The sequence below is a fragment of the Ambystoma mexicanum genome, chromosome 2p, assembly GCF_040938575.1.
Source record: "Ambystoma mexicanum isolate Mex_15411 chromosome 2p, UKY_AmexF1_1, whole genome shotgun sequence".
Taxonomy (NCBI): domain Eukaryota; kingdom Metazoa; phylum Chordata; class Amphibia; order Caudata; family Ambystomatidae; genus Ambystoma; species Ambystoma mexicanum.
The window spans coordinates 320,919,409-320,942,741 of record NC_090923.1 but is presented as its reverse complement, the minus strand read 5'-3'; the positions used below and the strand labels follow the sequence as shown (position 1 = coordinate 320,942,741).

Below are 23,333 nucleotides of genomic sequence, written 5' to 3'. Positions count from 1 at the left end.
TGAACTCCCTTTGAAGGCTACACAAGGCTCTTATGGGAACACAAATCAGTAAGAAATTGCCTCATCATAGTAACACCAGGGACAATATCAGAGAGACCAACCACTGATGAATTAGGTGATCAGGTGACAAGAGCGTGTGTCATCCCTTCTGGTTTTTGGCTTCCCTTTACGCCTGGAACTTCACGTGCAGTGGCCACCTTGGATATGTGACATCACTTCCTGTGGCCATCTTGGATCGGTTATATCACTTCCTGTGGCCATCATGGATCAGCCCTATCTCAGGAATCAAGGCCACAAGAGGCTCCTATGGGAACACCAATCCACAGGAAATTGCTTCATCCAAGAAACACCAGGGACAGTATCGGAGAGAACAACCACTGATGCAATCAGGTGACAATAGCTGTGACATCTCTTCTGGTTTCTGGCTTCACTTTCTGTCTGGAACTTCACTTCCAGTGGCCACATTGGATTGGTGACATCATATCCAGCGGCCATCTTGGATCATCCCTGTCTTCAGCTGAAGGCCACAATAGGCTCCTCTTGGAGCACCAATAAGGAAGAAATCACCTCACCCCAGCAACATCAGGGAAATAGTCAAAGAAACCAACCACTGATGGACTAGGTGATCAGGTACCAAGAGCATGTGTCAACCCTAAGAACTCCCTAGGGGTATCCAGCCAGGGTTGTCCTATTTAAGGGCGGAATGAATAGTGAAAGGTGAAGATCAGTCTTTGACCAGCCTCATTGCCTCTTACCTATGAGACTTTGCTTTGTTGTATCCTGCTACTTGTCTGTAAGTACCTTCTTCTCATTTGCACCCTCACCATGAACTTCTCGTGCTATCTCTTCCTTTCCCTTCTACTTCTCACTTCACTCTCCTCTGTTCAGAACCTTCTCAATCTCTCCCCATCTACATTATCTCTCCTCCTCGACACCACCTCTCTTCTGGCTCCATTATTTCTATTCACATAACCTACTCCAACCATTACTTCCATTACACATCCTCTTCTCACATCTACCCCGCACCTCTCTATTTCCCGAGACTCTCCGACGATATGCTTCTACATCTCACTCTGTATTGCTTTTTGCAATGCACAGTCTACCTGCAATGAAACCTCCTTTCCCTCTGACTTCTTCCTTTCTCATGCTCCTTCTCTTTACCTTATTAGACTTACTGAAACCTGGATCTCAAACTTGCTATCTCTACTTCTCACTATCTCCTGCTAGTTCTCCCTCATTCAAATACACTGGGCCTCAGTGTTTAACGGCACCTAAAAGGCTGCGGCGCCGTTAAACACTTAGCGCCTTACTACGAGGTCCCTTTGCGGGACCCGACCTTATGCTGGTCTACACCAGCCGTTAAAGTAGGGACCCGCAAAGGGACCTTGGTGCTAAGTACGGTACCGCAATTTGCGATACCGTACTTAGCGCCTTCCCCATTCCCATAGAGCCCTATGGGGCAAAAATGGGAATGGGGAAGGGCCATGGTTCAATGGGGAATTATCGCCCGCCAACCTTGGAATGGGGTGGTAATTCCCCATTGAACCACGGTGGACCCGTTAAAACACTGGCACCAACCATGGTGCTAATAGCTCCATGGTTTAGCGCCGGTGTTGTAATGAGGGCCACTATCTCCAAAATAAGGGACCCTTATGGCATACACATTATCTCTCTCTCTCTCTACCCGCCACCTGGTCCAGAAGGTCAGTTCTTTGACCACCCCTCCTTTCTAATTGACTCTCTCCCTCTTGATCACCACTGCATTGTCCTTGGTGACTTCAACCTCCCCTCACTCATTGTTATTCTATCCACTGACTTAAACTCTCTTCTGCTTATGCACTCCCTCTCTTCACCCACACTCTGCCCACCCATTCAAATGGAAACTCTCTTGACCTTATTCTCATCTCCTCTCAAATGTCTCCATTGCACCTTCTCCCTCTGATCACGTTATTGTCTCTGCCTTTATCTCCACTCCTGCTTCTTCCTCACTTTCTCCATCTACTAGATCTATTACTGAGTGCAGGTTTCCCTCCTCCAAACTCCCTGACTTCCACCATGACATACACCACTCTCTCCCTCCTACGATGAACTCTCCTTTCCATTCACTTAAGAAGTCTTCACTAACTCTAAGTTATATGTGAAGGGCTAATACTGTGTTGAGAAAACTACAAATACCTTTTAACTGAAAATAACTATATTGAAAGTAGCATATTCAATAGCGTAGGCAGGCAAGCAGGGGCCAGAAAATGTAACCAAAGCTCAAAGTCACAAGAAACAAATGGTATTCAAAAACACTTGCCACCTCTGCCAGGCCTTACCACAATCATAAAACCCCAACTAAACAATCCCATTGAATTAACAAAATAAGTTGATCAGAACTTTAGGCGAATGGTGTTTAATAGACAACCAACATGTGTTTTGACCAATTTGTGGTCTTCTCTGGGGATTAAATACATACATAGGTTTACAGAGTTGAAATATGTATCTTAAATCACATCTTAAGAAATGTTATACATCAATTTAGATTCCTATTATTTGATTACTATTAGAAGTAAAACATTGCTTAAACTGAACCTCTTCTCTTTTGCATGTGACAATATATATCGGATGTAGCATTGCCATTCTGTATACTTATAAGCTGTGAACTCCAGTTCACCTGAAATCACAGGTTTGTGGAACACAACCATCAGTTAACGCTCAGTACATAAGAATCTCCAGACCACCAATAACATACCACTTGAGTGTCTCTCTTGACCAATCTATAATAGATGAGATGCTCTTCACTGAACAGATATCTTGATAAGAGAATTTCAAAAGAAAGGTTGGTCTGCAAACCATGCACCCTTTCCTTAAAGCTCCAGGTCAAAATCATTGTGACACATGTGACAATGTGTCATGCTACATCATTCTCCTGAGCTGCAGCACCTGCTCTCCACTGGCACAGAGCATATTGGTGTGCAAAGGCAGCATGTGTGTCTCTGTACTAAAACTAGATAATTGTGAGGAAATAGCATCCAGGTGCCAGTTTAATCTTTAAAAATAAACCGTATCTGAGTTTGAGGAACGGTTGCTGATAAATTGCATAATTATTAAAGCCATATCTGACTTGAATCATACACACGTCAACACTGTGTGCCCAGGTCAGCTGTGAAAGTGTTGTGTGCATTCTAGTCAGACAGCATGTCTCTACTAAGCCAGCAAGACAACAACAAGAACAAGGACTCCTTTTGCCACTCCTGCTTGTTGGTAATCCATGCTTGGATGGGCAGCTAGTGGCTCCCCCTGAATGGAGAGAAGACAGAGGTCCTGGTTGTTGGGGCTCTGCCCAATTCTTCTCCCTGGTGCTCGGAGTTCTGGACTCCGGAGTTTGGCCCTCTCCCATCGCCATCAACCACAGTGAATGATTCTGGTTCACCCTTTCGGCCTCGCTCTCTAGGGTTGACTAGGTCAGTACGGTCTGTAAAGCCATCCAGTTTAAACTCTGTATTCTTCGCAAAGTCCTTCTCTTCCTGCCATCCCATCTTCGCCCTCTGGTCATTTTATCTCTGGTCTCCCGTTCCATTGACATTTGTAATGCTTGCTACCTCGCCCAACCTGCACATCTGCTCCAACTTCTTCAGAATCGTTAGTGGCCATAGGCTCTCCTTGCCTCTCCTCCACCTAAGCCATTCTTAGAAAGCTGCATTGGCTCCCTTTGGTCAAACGGATTAAGATTAAGGCTCTCTTTCTTGTCCATAGGGCCTTCTATGAGAGAGGCCTGGAGTAATTGCAGCTCAAATTTAGTCGATTTATACCTCAGCTCAAGCACTCCGGCATGGGGGGGGCGCTCTTTCTCGGTTGCCGTGTCTTTAGTGTGGCACGGTCTGCCTCTCTCTCTCCATTCCATAGACAGTCATCTGATGTTTCGGCATGGGCTTGAAACCTACTTGTTTACTGTTTAACCTTGTACTTCGGCCTAACCTTTTCTCAGTTCCCTCAGTGTTGGACTCCGAGCGCCATGATGCCCTATTTGGTGATGGTCTGCGCTATACAAATGCTCTTCCCTCAATCCCAAATTTTGGACTACGGTTTTAGAACAGCTTTTTCACAAGATTTTAATGAGTGGTAACATCCCTAGGAGTTGGCATGAATTTAAACTGATAGCCATTTTTAAAAAGGGTTATCGTGCCAATCCCACTGATTATAGTCTACTAGCCATGCAAGATATCAGCCAGAAATATTTTTGCCACAATATTGTTGAAAAAACAGACTATCTGGATAAAGTTGATGGGGATGTTTCCCCATTTCAGACAGGCTTTCGAAAAAGTCACATCACTATTCACAATATGTGCGCCCTTCAATTTTTAATCAAGGCCTGTAAGAAAAAAGAAAATGTTAAACTTTGCATGTGTTTTCTTGATTTTAGCAAGGCCTTTGATTCGGTTTCCCGTCCTCTTTTGTGGACCAAATTAAAAAACTGGGGTATTGATTTCACTCCATTCCATTTTTTGATGTCCTTATATACAGATACTACAGTAGTTGTGATGATTAACCAAACTGGTGAATTTACACATGACAATCCAACTAGTGTTGGTTTAAAACAGGGTTGCGTCCTCACCCCTATTTTATATAATTATGCAATAGCTCCAACTCCCATCGGCTGGAGAATTCTTTAGTGGCATTATTGATATATATGAAAAGGCAAACTTTTAAAAAACTATCGCACAAGAAAAACAAGGTATTGATTAGTCCAAAAAAACAGAAAAATCATTTAGACATTTTTAATAGGTATATTTATTGTGTTTCCTGGTTAGCTGTTCCCTATCGCAAGATTTTTATGATAGTGTTATTAGATCTAAAATATTAAAAACATGGATGTTGCTAAGAAGAGTTATTTGCAAGAAGGGTGGATACAATATTGAAGGTTTCGTGGCTATCTATCGTACACACATCATAACCCCTATATTATGCGCCCTTCAGACATTACCTGAATCAATGATGCAGTGAGTTGAAAAATTCGAGGGCAAACTACTGCATTCTATTTTGGGAGTACCTAGAGGTGTCCCAGTCAAAGCTCTAGGCTGCAAGCTGGGAGTTTCATCTATTCGTATAGTGTAGCTCACTAAGCAACGTATTCTCTATTGTACTTTAAATCTAATTTATCACTTCCCAAATACCATACATAACTTACTTGACCACTTATCGAAACATGGAAGTGAACATAAATTTCAGGCTGAACAGACCACTACAATGCTTACATTCTTTGCACATATTGACATGACTCTGGAGGATTTGATACATGATCCATATGCCATTCCTATTCTGAAAAGAAATCCAGGGATTTGGACTATAATATCAATATTGACGATTTAGCAAAAAAGAAGGTATACACACTTTACAGTACACAGAGTTTCCTACAAAATACATCATGTCCCTATCTAACAAAATTATGCTCATTGCACATTTATAGAATATATCTACGTTTGATTATTTTACCTACTTTTGAACAGATGGGTCACTGGAGTAATATTCCTCCAGAGAAGCATATTTGTCATCGGTATAATTCCTCAATTAAGTCTGCACATCATCTTCTTACTTAGTGCCCTAAATTGTAATCTTTATATGTGGAAAGTTATAGCAGTCTGTCTTTTAAAACTGATTTTATTGATTCAAACCAGTTATGGAGTTCAATATGTGGAGCCTATTTGGTTGTGATTTCAGCAGCTGTATACCATATATGGAAAGAGATCCTCAAATCCCTTCTATGTGATCCAAATTTGACATTCCTATTCATCTATATTGACATTTTGTAACCTCTTTTTAACAGGTTTATTAGATGATTTATTTTCTTATCTGCCACTTGTATAACCTTTGCATTTTTACTGGGATATTAATAGCTCGTTTACATTTTGAAATGTATTTTTGTGTGTTATTTTATGCTTGTTTGTACAGTGCAAAAGGATTGTTGTTTATAACCAAATACAAAAAATAAAATTAAAAAAGAATACTACTAAGATCTTGTCCCCCACATAGCACACTGAGAGCCAGAACATCTAGGTTTCCTGTGTTTGTTGCATCCAAACCAACAGGACCCTCTCATGCTGTCTTTGGCACTCAAACAAACTCTTTGAACTTATATTGCTGCTATTGACCCAGTGCACCGCAGCAACACGCCAGCTGAGCGTGTTGTTGACTTGCTTGAACATGAAGCTCACCACTGTGGAATTATTTAAAGTGCTGTGTTTTCAACAGTACCTAGAACCAACTGCTTCTTTGCCACTAACCCAAACTTGAATGCCAAACTGAACCCAGTGCACTTTTACCTGCTACATTTGAATGCCCATCGAACGGTCCCAGTCGGCCGCACACGATCCTGCTTTTAACCTGGTTTGACACTGTTCATCTGCCAAGAACTGTATGATTCTTTTGGAAAGCCCCATCCCGAAACCCATTTTTTGGCACCCTAGAGAATGTTCCAGCCCTCTTTTGAATCTTTTTTCACCAAGAACCATATCCTTTTTAAACATGTTGGCATTGTATTGCCTTTTTACTCCCTTATAAGTACCCAGAGTGTTTGCATTTTTACATTCTGCATTTCTCTGTCTTCCTTTACAGGGAGGTTGTTTGAGAGTATTAATATTGTTAATAGTTAGTTGTACATTTGAGGGTTCAATTAAAACAAATATATATATATATAAATATATATATATATATATATATATTCAGCGAAAAAACTTTGTTAAAGGGACGTTATGGTTCCAAGTAAAACCAAAAAACCCTTGAAATTCGCCAGTTATGGTAAGCTAAGCAACCATAACTCGCGCCACCACCGTGCACTGCTGAGACTAACACCCAGGATTAATTCCAAACCTTCCAGCTGCCACATTTTTTGTTTTGCATAAGTCACCCCGAATGCGACAAGACTGCCCAGACGTGGGGCCCATGCCTGCTGAGCCTAGAGAACCAAGCTATTCCTCACTGATGAGGCCCAACAAACCCGAAACATGTTTTGGGATGCTTGTGGTCTCGTGCAGAAGGGATGTTACCAAACAGTTCGGGTGGACTGCCCCTTTTGGGGTGGGACCAAGTCTGATTTGTATCAGTCTTTCACCTTTTTTAATGGCTTGGCTGGCAAAGAACGATGTTCGGAAGGTTGCCTGGAGCAATGCCAGAGGTTAGGATTTATTCCAAACCTTCCAGCTGTCACCTCTTTTCTTTTGTTTTGTGTTTTTTGTGTGATCCAAGGGTGAACTACGAAGGGTGACAAAACCATTTTGAGGTGTAGCAATTCTTCCCTGCCTTGATGTACTTGTGTTGGACAAATACCCTCTGCCTTGAAGTGATCTGTGGAAGCATGAATTTACGCATATGTAGTAGTGATGGTAATTTAATAGTTTTAGGAACAGTCTATTTGGAGATAGAATTTTATGAGTAATGAACAAGGTCTTTAGAATATGTGATTTGGCATGCAAAGCCAAAATGAACATTCAGGAATAACACACTAATTGCATTGGTGGGTTATTTGATGCTGTGACATGGCTTGCAGTTTCTGTGGAGGTTATTGACTTGTAAGCACGTTTGAAAACAATACATCACTCGGAACCTTAATGTATTTCCGATCCCTATTTTGTAAACTTTCACAGTGGCTCCTTATAACACATGGGTAGTAACAAACTCTATCAGCCTGCTTCAAAATGTGGGAAGCATGTGCTTTACCCAAATAAATCTGCACATGCAAGCATTAAAACTATATTCAATTTTAACAAAATAAGATCAATTGAAAGGATTACTAACCAAACTAACTAGTGTTCGGCATAACAAATATTATATTTCATTATCTTTCATAAAACACAGCAGCTCACGTACCCCACTTCATATCATGAGCGCCAGTGTCAGATCTAATTGTTGGCCACTCTCTATTCCCAATGTTATTGGTGTTATTGATCCTGCATTAGCAACTTACCCTCTGAATACAATCTTTATATATAAAGCTGAATGTATGTATGTGTGTATTTTTGTCCGATTATACAAATCCACACCATTGAACCTAGGCCTACCACATTTTACATCGATTTCTCTTTTGTCTGGGGCAAGATGGTAGTCTATGTTTGGATGCAAAAATCTTATATGCAAGCAATCATTTGGAGAAAGAAAACATTACAAATGTGTTTTTATCGCGCCACTCCAAATATGGGAAATGGCATGGTTACAGTTTACTTAAGTTAATTCACAAGAAGGGAGCACAATCATTCAACCTTTCTTGGACCCTTTCTCAAATGCGAAGAAGCCATTGAGTGACTGAAAAATGCAGTACAAAAAACGAACATCACTTGGAAAAGCTCCATCTGATGCAACGCGAAAATCAATATCAAGAGCTTCTGAAACACAACAACAAACAACAGCACGACTTGCTGCCCAGAGGACAAGAGCAACTTTCTCCAGGGCAAATGAGATGCCAGAGCAAACTGAAGCAAGACTTGCTGACATGAGGACAAGAGCAACATCCTCCAAGGAACATTAGACACCACTCGATCAGGACACGGGCAACGCTATGTTTCCCAGCTAGTTGTTTAGTTGTTAATTAATACTTGAATGCACAATAGGAAGTTAAGTGTTTTACTATGAAAAATTCCCTTTTTTCCACATAATCAATAACCAGGCATCTGCTCAAAAGCCTGAAAAATTTGCTTTTTTCCACGTAAACAATAACCAGGCATCTGCTCAAAAGCAGCTCAAACACTTTCGGCCTAATTCACAAACGCTTTTCGAATCAGGCATCCTAAAACGTGTTCTTTGGATTCCCACGAAAGGGAGGCTGTGTTTTCAGTTGTGTGATGCAAATCTTTGATTTTCTTTTTTCATCTTCACTTATAGAATTCAATAGAACCTGTCAACGATATTCTCTTGTGCTGACATTAAATTCGAAAACCCTTCAACAAAATACATTTTCTTGAAGTAACACATTTAAAAAAAAAATATAAGCACCTGACATCTGACATAGCATGGCCATACAGTGCATTTTCAAATTAAATCAATTTCAAAGTGAATAACACAAACGGAAAGGGAAAAAAAAGCGTTTGCCATCTGCTGTTTCTGCACTGAAAAGATCTATGCCAATTTTTAAGTGGGATATATCAGAAATAATGTTCATATTTGCATCGGAATTGAACAGTATATTTTTTTATGGGAATATGCGTTGCCACATGTTAAACCTGATTTACATTTCTTTACTGTATTGTGAGGTTTTTGGGCTTAGTGGTGCAAGGTTTTCAATGGACAATGGGGCATTGACCCAAACATTACAGGGGAGCCGCCAAGCCAGCCCAGTGAAGATAGTAAGTGCTTCCTCACCTGAAGCAAGCAGTGGAGGGATCTCTACTGGGCTGGCTTGAACTGTTAAGGGGAAATGAAGTTTCCCTTTGGGAGTTTGTACCAAAGCACATATATCCAATGGGCCATGCAAGGCCAGGAAGCTTTGCTTCCCAGCCTGGCATGACCCATTGGGTATGCAGGCATGGATACTGCAGCTCCGAATGGGCGTAGGTGACACTCCTGCGCCTCGCTGCACATTCAGAACAGCGGAGGTGTAGTTTAGGGGGATCCAGGAGTTGATGTGGCTCCTGCACACATGTGCAGGAACCTGGAAGCTCTTCATGCTTTTTGGTTCCTATTTCGGGGGAGCTGGGGGGACATCATTGGATCCTGTCCTCCTAATGGCAGTGGAGCGGATTCTGGACCAGGTCTGCAGAAAAGAAAATTTAAATGTGTATGTGAATGTGTGCATTGATGATTGTGTATGAATGAGTGTGTGTTTGGGTGCATACCTTAATCGATGAGTGTATGTTGTGTGGGTGCATGCGTGAATGAGAGAGTATATTTTATGGTTGGGCAGGTGAAATAGTTATGAATGCTGTGAATGTGTATGGGTGCACAAATGAATTATATGTGTGAGCGAGGGAATGTGTATGAATGCTGAATTAATGTGTGTGATTGTTTATTTGAGTGTGGGTGAGCAGGCCTCTGATTTCTGGTGCAGGGGTGCATTTTATGCTGGGTATGAATTTTAAAGCAAACATGATAAGTGGTGTTACATGGCTAGACCGGACTGCATTGATGAGGACTGTCTGGTTACGCATTATGCTTCTGGCATAGCATTTTTTACTAGGCATCAAAGTTAAAACAAGCATGCTAAGTATTGTTACATAGCTGGACTATACTGCATTGCTGCGTCCAGTCTGGTTAAGTCTTATTAGCGTGTCATGGCATTTTTCTACTGGGCATCAAGTTTAAAGGAACCATGATCATTGTTGTTATTTGGCTACAGTGGCCGACATTGCTGCAGCCCGTCTGGTTAAATGCCAAATCCGACTCTGCCATGCCATTATTTTTCTGGGCAGCAAGCTTAAAGCAAACATGGTAAGTGTTGTTAGGTGTCTAGACTCGACTGAGTTGCTACAGCATGTTTGGTTACCTTTTCTGCCTCTGGCATGGCCTATTTTACTGGCCTTAACGGTTTAAGTCAACATAATAAGACTTATTATGTGGCTAGACTGGCCAACATCGCCACAACAGCTGGTTATGTTTCCTTATTGTGGTACTGGCATGGTATGCTTTAATGGGCATGAAGGTCAAAGCAAACATGATAAGTGTTATGTGGCCTAATGGGCATATATTACTGAAGCCAGTCTGGTAACATTTTCTTCCTGTGGCCTGCCATTTCTAGTGGTCATCAAGGGTAAGACAAGCATAATTGTTGTCATGTGGCTACACTGGGCTTTTTTGCTGCAGCTAATCTGGATATATTGTTTAACTGTGGCATGGCATTGTTTACTGGCAAAGACAAAAGGAGCATGTTCTTATATGGTAATTCTGACATGTACTGATGCAGCCTGAATGGAAATGTGTGGGCACAGCAAGCATGCACATGTTTTTAAACTCGAATATATTGTGGGCAAAGTCATTCAAATGTGTTGGAAAATACTCTGTGTGTGCTGTTTGTGACTTTTGTATTTCTTTATGTGTTACCCTACAAAACCAAATGTAAACTGGAGAACGTTTAATTTCACAGTAAGAATGCTGTAAAATTCCCCATTTTAATCCATTATTTTAAAAATGGTGTTGATGGGGAACAACAACCCTTGTTTGGTTTATGCTCCCTCGCTATGCCAGACGCTTCTGCATTTTCATGGCAATGATTTACACCTCTCCAAATTCAATGAATAACACAACACACAAGTGCTTCAGAAATGCAACTTACGGCCGTACCAGCAGCATTTTACATTGGTATTCCATATGTGTAATTTTGCTAGCTGGCAGGTTTAGCAAGAGTGAGCACACAATACATGCGGTCAGCCCACGTGACGGATGGGATGATATCTGGATCTGTATGTGCCTCCTCTGACCATAGCGGGTGCCTCAGGAGCGTCCCCTGCACCTTGCTTGCAATCTTGGAAGGCGTGAAATATAGAATAACCTTACATTCTTGGTCTTTGCACTCTGACAGCAATGATGCTGCACACAGCAAACCACACCCTGCTATAAAACGCAAGCTTCCACTGGAGGCACTGGGACACGCATCCACTTCACTGACCTGGAATGTGGGCCAGTCTTTTGGTGGCTTCATCGTCTGTGTCTTATTGCTCTGCTCGAGTGCTCTTGACCACCCGACTAAACCAATTCATTCTGATGTGAAAATGTGCCCGAATTGTAGCTATGAATGTCAGAACATTCTTCCAAGTCTAGTAATTTCATCCAAATAATTGTCTGAACTAAATCACACATCACTGGTAATGACATGCATACATATACGTGTTGTTGCACTTCTTGGTGCACAGAGGTATGGTTACTCATTGCTTTTTTACAGGTTTGCTATCGAGCGGTATTTGGCAAATACGGGTAATGCACTTGCTTTGAGCATTCGTGCAATTGAAGACGTGATCCACCTGCTGGGATTGTGGTGCTTGATGAGCAGGGATGAGGGATCATTAATTCGCTGTTTACGGTGTTCGGTGTTGAGGGAGAGGGTGAGTTCTCTCAGTATGTCTGTGACATGGGTGTAGTGAAGATGGCAAACACAACCTCAACACTAATGATTTTGGGTTGGGAAAGAGTGATATAATATGATATGATATGGCATTTATAACGCGCCTCTACACAAGTGTTTTAAGGCGCGAGTGTGCTGCACGTTTGCCATATTTGTAATATCTGGCTCATGAAGAGTGAAACTTTATTTTTTAAAGACAGCATATGCACTTCTGATGCCTAGTAGTGCATCACACGTGCTTTATTTGCCTAACATTTTCAAGGGTATATTATAACCTGACGTAAAAGTAACTTACACCTGTTTTGGCCTTCAAAAATGGCTTTCTTTATGTATCAACAGAAATGTGGCTGATGTCAAGGTAATACATTGGTTCCACTTTCATACTGCCCTATTGTGTGGTTTCTTGTATGATGCATTCTAATCCCATGTGATTAGAGAACCAAACAAGCACTGTCAAACAGACGTACATATTCCAACACTACTCACAACTGGTGTAGCTTTTTCTCATGAACAGGTGAGGCAGTTTCTGTCAGTCACAGACTGCATACACATATTTCAGGGTTCGCCATGCTTACCATGCTTAACCACAAAAAAAAACATGGTTCTTGAACGGCTGATGTAAATGCGTATTTTTAAGGAAGGAAAAGCAAACAGGTTCTATAGAGAACTGCGCCATAAAGTACCAGGAACCCAGAGCACACGGTCTTACCCTGACTGCCTCGGCCTTCTTGTGAAACATCTCCTCCATGGCTTTTGCCAACTTTTTCACAAGCTGAAGTCCATCGATTTCTTCTATTGTCACCTCCTTCTCGTGTTCTTTGTATTTCTATTAGAAAAGAAAACCAGTAAATATTAAGACGGCTTCAGTTGTGATCGATTTCTAATATATTTCACAAATCTTCACACACATTGGAATATCAATGCTGAGCTAAATACATACAGATAGATTTGAGGATCACACATGTGTGTCAGTCAATTGAGAAGATTAGTAAAAGAAATCAGCTGCTATTTTACTCAAACTAGGACAATTGATTTGACTGCATGTAATCTTTTATATTTCTAAAATATGCCTATGTATTTGAACATCTGTATGTCATCACAAATCAGCGTGAAATCAAACTACAAGATCTATGTTATTTTGATTTCGATTTTTGAGTTTGGTCATTTATAACGCGCACAGGACAGACTCAACCGTATACTGACGCAGCTGGAATAAATGATTGAAAGACGAGTGAATGGTGCACACACTATGGGCCTCATTACACGGAAGGCGGTAATCCAGGGTGCTATTATCACCCTGGACCATGCCGGTAAATTACCGGCACCGCCTTGGTGGAAAGGGGAATTACCGCCCGATTCCAAGGTTGACGGGGCGGTAATTCCCCCTTCCACCATTGCCCTTCCCCATTCTCATTTTTGCCCCATATGGCATAATGGGAATGGGGAAGGAGCTAATTACGGCACCGCAATTTTGAGGTGGCGTAATTAGCACCAAGGTCCCTTAGCGGGTTGGTTTTTAACACCTGCAAAAAGCAGGCGTTAAAGCACCAACCCACTAAGGGACCTCATAGTAAGGCGGTAATGGTTAACGGTCACCGTTACCATTAACGGTGGCCGTAAACCATTACCGCCTTCCGTGTAATGAGGCCCTAAGTCCCTTGTAGATCATGAATGGAAAAGAGCTCCCCATGGCGCTTCTCTCCCTTATTTAAAAAGAAAGGTATTTAGGACTTTTTGAAACTGATATAGCGTACCAGAGGCCCTAATCTATTTAGGGATGCCATTCCACTGCCTGGGGGCAAAGACTGCAAACCTATCTCCCCTTGAGACACATACTGATAATGGAACAGTCAGCAACAGCTGGTCCTATGGTCGTAGCATCCTAGTTGGCTGATAACGACAAATGGAACAGTCAGCAACAGCTGGTCCTATGGTCGCAGCATCCTAGTTGGCTGATAACGACAAATTGTATTGCTCAAATACTCCGCAGCCATGCCATATAGGCATGTAAAGTTCAGACACAGTACCTTAAATGTGATGCAATCTTCCACTGTCAACCCGTGTAAGGTTCGGCAGAGATGGGATACATGAGCTGATCTACCTAAATGGCTGACCAGTCTCATGTATACATTCTGGGCTTTTTGGAACCTATACAAATGTTTGGCTGGAATGCCCATCATAGGCTATTGCAAAGGTCCAGATGGGCACTTGTCATGGCACTCACCACCATTGAATGGTGCCCCCCTGGTATAAATGACAAACGTTGCAGTAGCAGTCGCAGCAGGTAAAAAATAGCCTGCACTTTAGCACCAACCTGCGCTTAACTTCTGAAGTTGTCTTCCCAAATGTAGCCTACATTTTTAATCTTCGGAGCAAACTTCAGTTCTATGCTGAGAATACTAGGGATGAAAGATTCCTTGGCAGTCATGATAAGATGTTTGCGTCCAAACAATGCCAACTGTTTTTGGACATCATATCACTTACATCTTCCAGGCACTGTTCCACCTTAAGGAAGGTATCCTCCATGATTCCAAATTTAATTATATCTGCGTATTGTCACGATGGGAATGGTACTTCACCCTATTGCTCTTCAAGATCATCATCAATGGTCGCAAGTACAAATTGAAAAGCAGGGGTGACAAAGAATACCCTTGTGGGACTTCACATCCCATCAAAATTGGGTTTGAAGTATATCCCCGAGTGTGACCTGCTATTGTCGATTAGCCAGAAACGACCCAAAACACTTAATGGCATGTTCTGACACCCTGCCCACCAATCTAAATCGGTTGAGCAGGATGTGGTGGTGGACTGTGGGACGCTGGCTGGATCCACATTTGGTTTCTTTAGCCGTGGTGTAATAATGGAGTTTTTTAACTTCTGAGGCACAATCACTTTGTCGAAGGATTTATTTATATACTCTGTCATAAAAGGAGAAATCTCTTGGGTCAGGCTCCTAGCTGCAGAAGCAGGTAGGGGAAACAGGGAGTCATTTGTGGCTTTTAGGGCTATGATAAGCGATTGCACATAGTCCTTCGACATCAGCTGCAAATCAATTAGAATATCCCTTTCCCCTATCTCAGCCTGCGTTGGATACGATAAAGTCCCTAGTCCAATGCAACTTAGTGTAGCATGACATGGTGGTCCAGTCTGGAGCGACTGCAATATTATCCTGGATACGTTGGATTTTCTCTTTGAAGAATGCGTTAAAAATGTCCTGTGCTTGAGAAGGCTCAATTGATGACACAATACAACTTGTTTGGCAAAACCTGGATACCACGGCAAACAGTTCTCTAGACTAGGTCTTTGCTGCACATATTTCTTTCCTAGACTTAATCATGGCTTATTTACAGATCTTTAATGCCATTTTGGCCCTACTGGCATCCTCTGAAGTTCTACCGTTCGTCCATTTCCTATCGGTTGAGCAAACCTGTTGCCGCAATGGAACTACGTTCTGGGTAAAGCAAGGATTTGATGTCTTCTTGTTCTTAAATTTCAGGGGTGCACTTTTAGAGCAAATTACCTCCATAATCCTGGTACTGATAGGGAAAACTTCCTGATTAACAAGTGAGGAATCCACTGAGGTTAAATGGTCCTCTACCTCCACTCCTGGAATATTGTCCACATTTTTGAATTTTCGGACTAAAGACGTGGGTCTCTCTCTACATTCTAATTTCCCACCCATTGCGGGGTTCAGGGAAACACATTGTAGAAAATGGGCAAACCAATGATCGGGGGTAGTCCCCATCAGTACCATACCGCTGCCTCTCATCAGCAGTAGGTCCAGACAGTGACCTTCAACATGAATTGGGGCAATTTCCCATAATTTCCCACAATTCTTTAGAATCTGACACTGTAGGATCATCCAGCAAGATATTCAAATCCACAAACATAACAATTCCTTAAATCTAATCCCAGTAAGAGTTAGGAAGGAGTCTAAAAAAGATGTTGCTGGTCCCAGGGTCTATACCCCAGGACAATTAGCACTGACATCAGGGACAGATTTAAATATCCCTGGAGCCTGAATTTTATTTAGCTGTCTAAGGGTCAAACTACCCTTATTCTTATGTGGTCTTCTCGGGGGTAGCCCATTATATTTGAAGTCCAACATATTTGACCCCATCTTACTAAAGCACTGCCACTAACCTGATATCAAAGACTTTGTACAGTACTTCAAGTCGGGGCAATCTGGTACGGACAGCGTTTCTTGCCAACTGCCACTCAGGCCGCAAACAGGCCTAAACAGGTTTTGCATCAGCGCTTTTCACTGACGCGGGCCAGTAAAGGCCTACTGCACCACCCGATGTTGTCACACAGGTGTGAACCATAGGTGCAGCTGGGTAATGGAGTCCTAAGCCTCCTGGACTAGCTTGCAAAAGAAGTGCTCCGGAGAAAGCTGCCACATTCACGGCAATCTAATCTGTGCTCCTGGTAATTGCGCCCCTATAAACACACAATTTCACACAATCATTTAAAAAAACTTTTATTTGGAAAAACAATAATTTTTAAAATCAACATTAAAATGCCCACAAGTATAAAATTGTACGTGCAAGAAGCTCGTCTACATTTAACATTCTAAAATTTCAAAGTAATGCAGAACAACATCCTGCGCTGACGCAGGGCAGGTAAGGCCTACTGCACCACCCGATGTTGTCACACAGGCATGAGCTGTTGGTGCTTCTGGGTAATGGAGTCCTAAGCCTCCTGGACTGGGTCGCAAAAGAAGTGCTCTGTATGGTGAAAGCTGCCACTATCACACTAATCTCATCAGTGCTTTACTCCCGGTAATTGCGCCCCTCTAAACACTCAATGCCAGACACAATGATTTTTAAACATTATTATTTGGTTATACCATTTTTAAAATCAATATTAAATTGCCCACAAGTATACAATTATACATGCGCAGAAGCGCGTCCGCATCTAACGTTCTGAAACTTCAAAGTAAAGCATTTTGGAAGATAAAAAGAAAGAATTATGGAAAGTTGTATACATTTGTCGATTGTGAAAGAATTGATTCAGCCTGATTTACAAAGCATTTTTCAATGGGATTGTTTCAATGTAAAAATTTTGTAAATAAGATTATTCATTATAAAGTATTGCATTTGATGGGCCATCTTCTTTGATACCTATCGTAATAAACAACAGTCTATGAACAATCTTAGTTTGTATCATGTGGTGTCACAAGTAAGAACATATGTGCATGATAAAGTATGATGTGAAAAGCTACAAATGGCATGTTTATAACGTGTTGTATAAAGTGTAGATAATCTGTTTAAGTATTAAGTAAGTATATACATTGTTTCCGATCACTCACAAAAATAACAAAGACAACAGATCTCTAAGGGTTGTTCAATATAACTACCCTGAAACTGGTGAGGTAAAAGCAAATGAGGGTCAAACAACTACAAAGCCAATACCCATCACCGAAAACTCTCAGTTGCCATTAATGAACACATTCATAAAAATGGTATGTACGTCTTCAGGAAAGGGTGTTTTTAGTTGTTTGCCATATAACTCGAGAGAAAATAGCTGCCATTAAGCACCATTTCATTATATCATATCAGTTCTTAGATTGAGTGCAAACGTAATATGTACATTTCTCCTTGTAATGTTTGTCACCTCACCAAAAAATCACACTCACTAACATCTTCATTTGCTTCAGACTAAACTGTATTAAACCGCTTAACATTTATGTTATTTTAAGGGATGTTCCTTGTTGTGTACAAGACACTTTACAATGAATGTGCTCTCTATAGCAGAACCCATTTCCTGTAGCATGTGGACAAGTATAGGCTGAAGAATAACCAAGGCATTTTCTACCAAGTAGTCATTTATTTTGAATTGATACTTGGGACACATTTGTTTGGCAACATTACACGCTTTGGAAGATACTCCTGGCCTGTTCTTTGGGTCATGCATCTATAGAATACCCCACATCTTTGAATGACCCCCAACAAATGTTTACCCTTGCTTTTTAATGTTTAAAAATGTATAATGCAAAGGCAGATGATAAGGTACTAGTGCGCTCTATGATACAATTAAAGATAAAAAACAAGTAAAAACTCAAAAATATCAACATGAAACACTTTACCAAGATTGTTGGAGTTAAGCCTGGGTAAAACCATTATTTTAAAGCACTTTCAAAAGGCCAGACAAACAGGTAAAAGACAAATAGAAAGGGGTAAATAAATTAAGGCACATGGTGCAGCTGCCAAAACAGTTTGCAGATAATATTCAGTATGCTTCAGTCACTAATAAGCCTTAGACTTTCTTCACTATGAGTGTATATTGAGCCAACCTAGCAGGAAAATAGGGAGTTTGGCCCCAAACCACAACCTTGTAGTTAATCCAGCAGATATGTCCAAGTGACTAAAAATTAATTGGTAGCCAATGTACAAAAATTAATATCATAGGAATATGATCAAATATTGCTTGCCTCAAACAGACTTTAAATGAGACAAAGACGTCACAATAAGACCTATTACCAGCAGCCAGGCTACATAGGATGAGGACCTGGATGAGGTCCTGGATGGTTGTACAAATATCTGGAGAAGTAAAATCAAGATTGGAATCAAAGAGACATTCAAGAGATGGTGATAAGGTAGGAGAGGCTCTAAAAGAGGAGGGGGGAGATAATCACTCCTAAAACATCTCTCTAATTTTATCTCTATCAAGATTTTTGTAAATTCTATTAAGAAGATGGGTCCTTAAGGAATTATATTAGATAGACTCTTACTCTTGTCAATATTGCTCGAATCAAAATCATTTTTATTACATTGTTCTATTAATTTGCTTCATGATACAATCTTAAGTATTTCATGTAATAATACATTGAGAATATTATGGTACTTTTTTATGTCCCTATTTATCAAATTTGTAAAATATTGTATATTGTTCTTGTTGAATTGTGTGTACGTTTTTCATGTAAAACCACATCACACTAAAAAAATGAAAACAATTAAAATTAAAAAAAAGGAAGGAGAAGATATGAAAATAGATTACGTTTCGTGAGGCTTGACTTTCAAGGAAAAAGAGGGCATCCAATCAATAGCACTCAGACAAACAACATGATTTAAAAGGTAGATCCCTGATGGCCCTTTAAACTAAACTGCCGTCCAAGACAACCCCATCGGTACAAATTGATAAATAGAAAACCAGGTCAGGACCGACCCAGAGAGACCTAATAACATGCTCAAAAAGACCCCATAGTCTACTGTTTCAAAATGTTCTGAGAGCTCCAGTAGTGCTAGCAAACACCCACACTGGCATGAAACAACAGCATAGCATTAGAAACCACCTTAAGGCCACATTGTTCTGTGCTATACAAGGGATAGAAATTAGAGTCAGGCATGTAGTGTGTGGTGACAGGCACTTTGATTTATAATCCCAATTCATAAGAAAGGAGACCTGGAACCTCTGTTGAATTATAAACCTGTATCCATGATCAACTAGTTTGCCACAATATATGCAAAAGTCTTATTTCATTCTCTGGAAGAATGGGGAGAGAAACATAGCATTCTGTCCTATACGCAGGCAGGTTTTAGGAAGGGAGTGCTTGCTATCTGCCAGGCTTTTAGGTTGGACCTCATTTTATAAACATGTGTTATACTTCAATCCCAACCAATCTACCTGGCATTTGTTGACCTCCAGAAGGTATTTGACACTGTCCCAAGAGAGAAACCGTGGAAGATTTTGACCATCTTACAACCCTCCCACTACTCTAAGTAACCCAATTATGTCTCTGTATTCCTGTAACTATGCTTGTGTCAGATGGAGCCAAGCAGGTGAACTAACACATTTCTTCACTATTATTCTTGCTATTTATTAACAGTTTAGCCACAGATATGGCTGCAGCATCATTAGATGCCCCAAGTTTGGGCCCTGTCAAGTGGAGACTAAAAGCCTGACTATATTCACATCTAACACAAAGGTCATGATGTATCATACTACTGGCTGCCCTCGTCATGCCAAGCCTACTTTCTATTTGAACAATCTCCTTCTGATATCTGTGGATGTCTTTAAAAATCTGGGAATAACATTTGCCAATAACTTGAAGTGGGATAAGCAATTTGAAAAGAACAAACAAATAGCTGCTTGACAAGCTGGTGTGGTAGCTGGCTGTTCAGCCCATTTTGGAGGAAGGTCAATTGCCTGAGCTGATACTATATATGACCCAAGCTATTCCAGCAATAGTTAATGGTGCAGAATTGTGGGGTTATGTGTCATGCGTTCCTCTTCAGATGACTGAAAATACATTCCTGAAGTGTCTTCTATGTCTCCCTGTAGTGCCCCTTCTGCACCAGTAGCACTCGAACTGGGGCATAACGAAAATAATGACAAGTTTATGTATAAACCCTTGCTGCCTTACTAAGACAATACTGTCTTAGTAACTGGACCTCAGACAAACTTGGCTCCATAGAGAGGGTCTTGTTGATGTCTTATCTCTGGATGTTGCAAAATCTTTACCGTGGCTGGAACATGTCAAGCAATTGCTTATGACTTTATATCTTATAGATCTAGTATTAGATCGCAGTCAAAGCAGCTCTTATGTTATGATATGGCTTTAGGAACTAGATTGGGCATCTTTTATATAGTTCGACTGTCAGAAAGTTATGTAACGATTGAATCTAACTTGGCTTTGGAGCCCTTTACCCAGCTGGAATGAAGAAGAAATCTCTGTTTACTAAATTCCGACTGGTCATTCTTCCCTCTGCTAAATTTACAAACATTGGGGAAAGGGAGTATCTGGTTTTTGCCCAGCATGTGTGACATTATTGGAAGATGATCTGCATTTTATGTTGTCTTGTCCCTTATATGAAGCTTTCCAATGCAAGTGGCTTAAATCATGTATGCTCCTCAAACAGGTTCTTTAATGTGGTCTCAATGTTTTTGTTTACTGCTTTCAGAAAGAGGGGACATTTTCTCAGACAGCGATTGACAACAGATGTCTCATCTGTGAAGGATTTGCATGGTTTACTTTGTCTGTTTTTAGACATCTCCCTGGATCACGCACCTATTACTTTACTCAGAATTATGTATTGTGGGGATTATTTAAATTGTGAAAATTATTATTTGCAACATCTGCACTGGGTAAAATGCTGTTGAAACTGAGTAAACGGTTTGTGTATGCGAATTTTTTGATACTCTTGTATTGATTTGTTTTGCTTTTATTGTGTACAGCCGAAATAAAGTTAATCTTGACTTGACCTTTCCAGAATCTTACCAATAAATAGTATGGCTGTGATTGGAAGATTTTTGCCTTTTCTGGGGAATGAGACCTACTTTCATTTTAGGAGAGTCCATTTGGCGATTTTGCATGTGTATGGTAAAGGAACATTAACTCAAAAAAGAATTGATTAAAGGCAACCAATAAAGATAGATAGTGCATAGCAGAGATTTAATGAGGTAAGAAGGGAAAAAGTAATCTGAATATGTTGTCAGCTTCTTGTAAGAAAGAACAGACCAATAATTAGAATGAACCACATGGTAGAAAAAATAAAAGAGGGAAAGCGAAGAATGTTTGACTGAGCATCAATCTGAAATGTCACTATTTAATCAACAAAATAAAGATTAAATGATTTACTTAATGAAGAGAATTTGATAGAAGTCAGAATAGGTTTGTGACTTTTCGAAATTACTTTGCAAAATCCATGTGGATAGTTAGAAGAAGAAGAGCTGTGAGTACCTCAAAAACACGATTTAGCCACCTGAATATTAGCTTTACCGACCTTGAGCAGTATGCCTGATAAATTGATTTTAATTTTTAAACTGTAAGTGAAACAAGGAAGCAGAAGGACATTACTTTATTTTAGACATGTACTTTGGGTTACAGTGATAAGATATTTAGGAAGCAGCTGTCAAAATATTACAAGCAAGATCATTAGCATCAAAACAAGAATAGGAGTGAGCAAATAAAGACATTAAGGTGCCACTTAAGAGTGTAGGTGCAATATTTCTCAAAGATCGAGATGTGTACACATACTTTGATGATTAGGCACAGGTTTAGAAGGAATAAAGCAATACAAGGTGATAACTAAATGATCAGCCTAATACAGTGGCACTGGAAAGTCACACTGAAGTGAAGAATTATGAGAAACAATCAAGTTTGCAATGTTGCCAAAAGAAATTATCAGCAAGCACCTACATTGAAAAAGATCAGGATTAAATGATGTAGAGAAAGCAGGCAAACAAAGGAATCATCTGATTTATTCCAGGGTATGATAAAATCACTCAAAAATATTATGAGGGTGTGAAATAGCATTAGTGGCACAATGGTTTCAACTGTGAGGGGGCGTGAAAAGGGCAAAGAGGAAGTTTATAGAAACAAAACAGAAATAAATCTAAGATTCATATTCAAAATAATATGTAAAAATGATAATGCCATGTTCGGTGTGATGATCAGCAAAGAGAATGGAATATTGTTGAGGAATAAAAAAACAAATCAAGAGTGGACTCATGAGATCCATGTCATATTACATAATTAAATAATGTAAGGAAACGGCATTCAAGAATGATGATTTATCATTTAAAAGCATACAGTTCAATGTGCCATATGTTAAAAGAACTGGAGAATTGGACTGTGAAGAAAGACATACAAGTGTCCTAACAGGTAGCCGGATTTATAGTGCTTGGTCTTTGGGTGGAAAGAGGGGGGTGAATAAGAAACAGAACATGGAATGAAGCAAACTACGTGGTAACAGAAAATGACATTTAAAAAAAGCCAAACATTGTAACCATTCAGCCACATTACTGGTGCATGACAGAAACAAATAATGCATTATGCCATTAACTTTACAGCCCTTTACTACACATCTTGGGTAGTGGAGGACCAAAAATACACATCATAAGAAATCACATGACACAGTTCCTTAATTCTCTGCAAGGTGGCAACCGCTACAGAATGAATTTACTCAGGTTTTAGGAGAGTGGTGAGCATCCTATAGACTGCCTGGCCAGCTAGAAACTGCTTCGCCTCCTATGAGCAAGCTCATAATAGGTCAGAAAAAGAAGATGGAAAAGGTTGATGCCAATCATTGAAACCAAAGTTCTATCCTCCTCATTTGATGAGTCAGGGAACTGTGTTCACCCAATGCTCTGCCCCAAAGTGGGCCTCGTCCAGATCAAAGGGCAAGTTTATATCCTCTCTGGGATGTATTCACTGTGGGGGTAGGATTAGGATGGGGGTGACCTTCGGATGGCCTGACCAAATGCAAACCTATGATCCCCCTTTGAACAGTCCTACATGCAGATCAGAACATTCGGACAACAAACCAATGGTGACAACTGTGAAAACTTGTGAGCACATTCCAAATCC

The 23,333-nt window shown here is 40.5% G+C and overlaps 1 protein-coding gene across 4 annotated transcripts in view; it reads right to left on the bottom strand.

The window, feature by feature from the left end:
- Positions 1-23,333, bottom strand: part of CACNA2D3 (calcium voltage-gated channel auxiliary subunit alpha2delta 3) — a 3,251,448-nt gene that overhangs the window by 2,559,697 nt on the left and 668,418 nt on the right. For all 4 annotated transcript variants that reach the window (XM_069643639.1, XM_069643642.1, XM_069643640.1 and 1 more), the window contains one exon: positions 12,732-12,848. In XM_069643639.1, the coding sequence (XP_069499740.1) occupies positions 12,732-12,848 (117 nt within the window). The remainder of the gene's footprint in view (positions 1-12,731; positions 12,849-23,333) is intronic.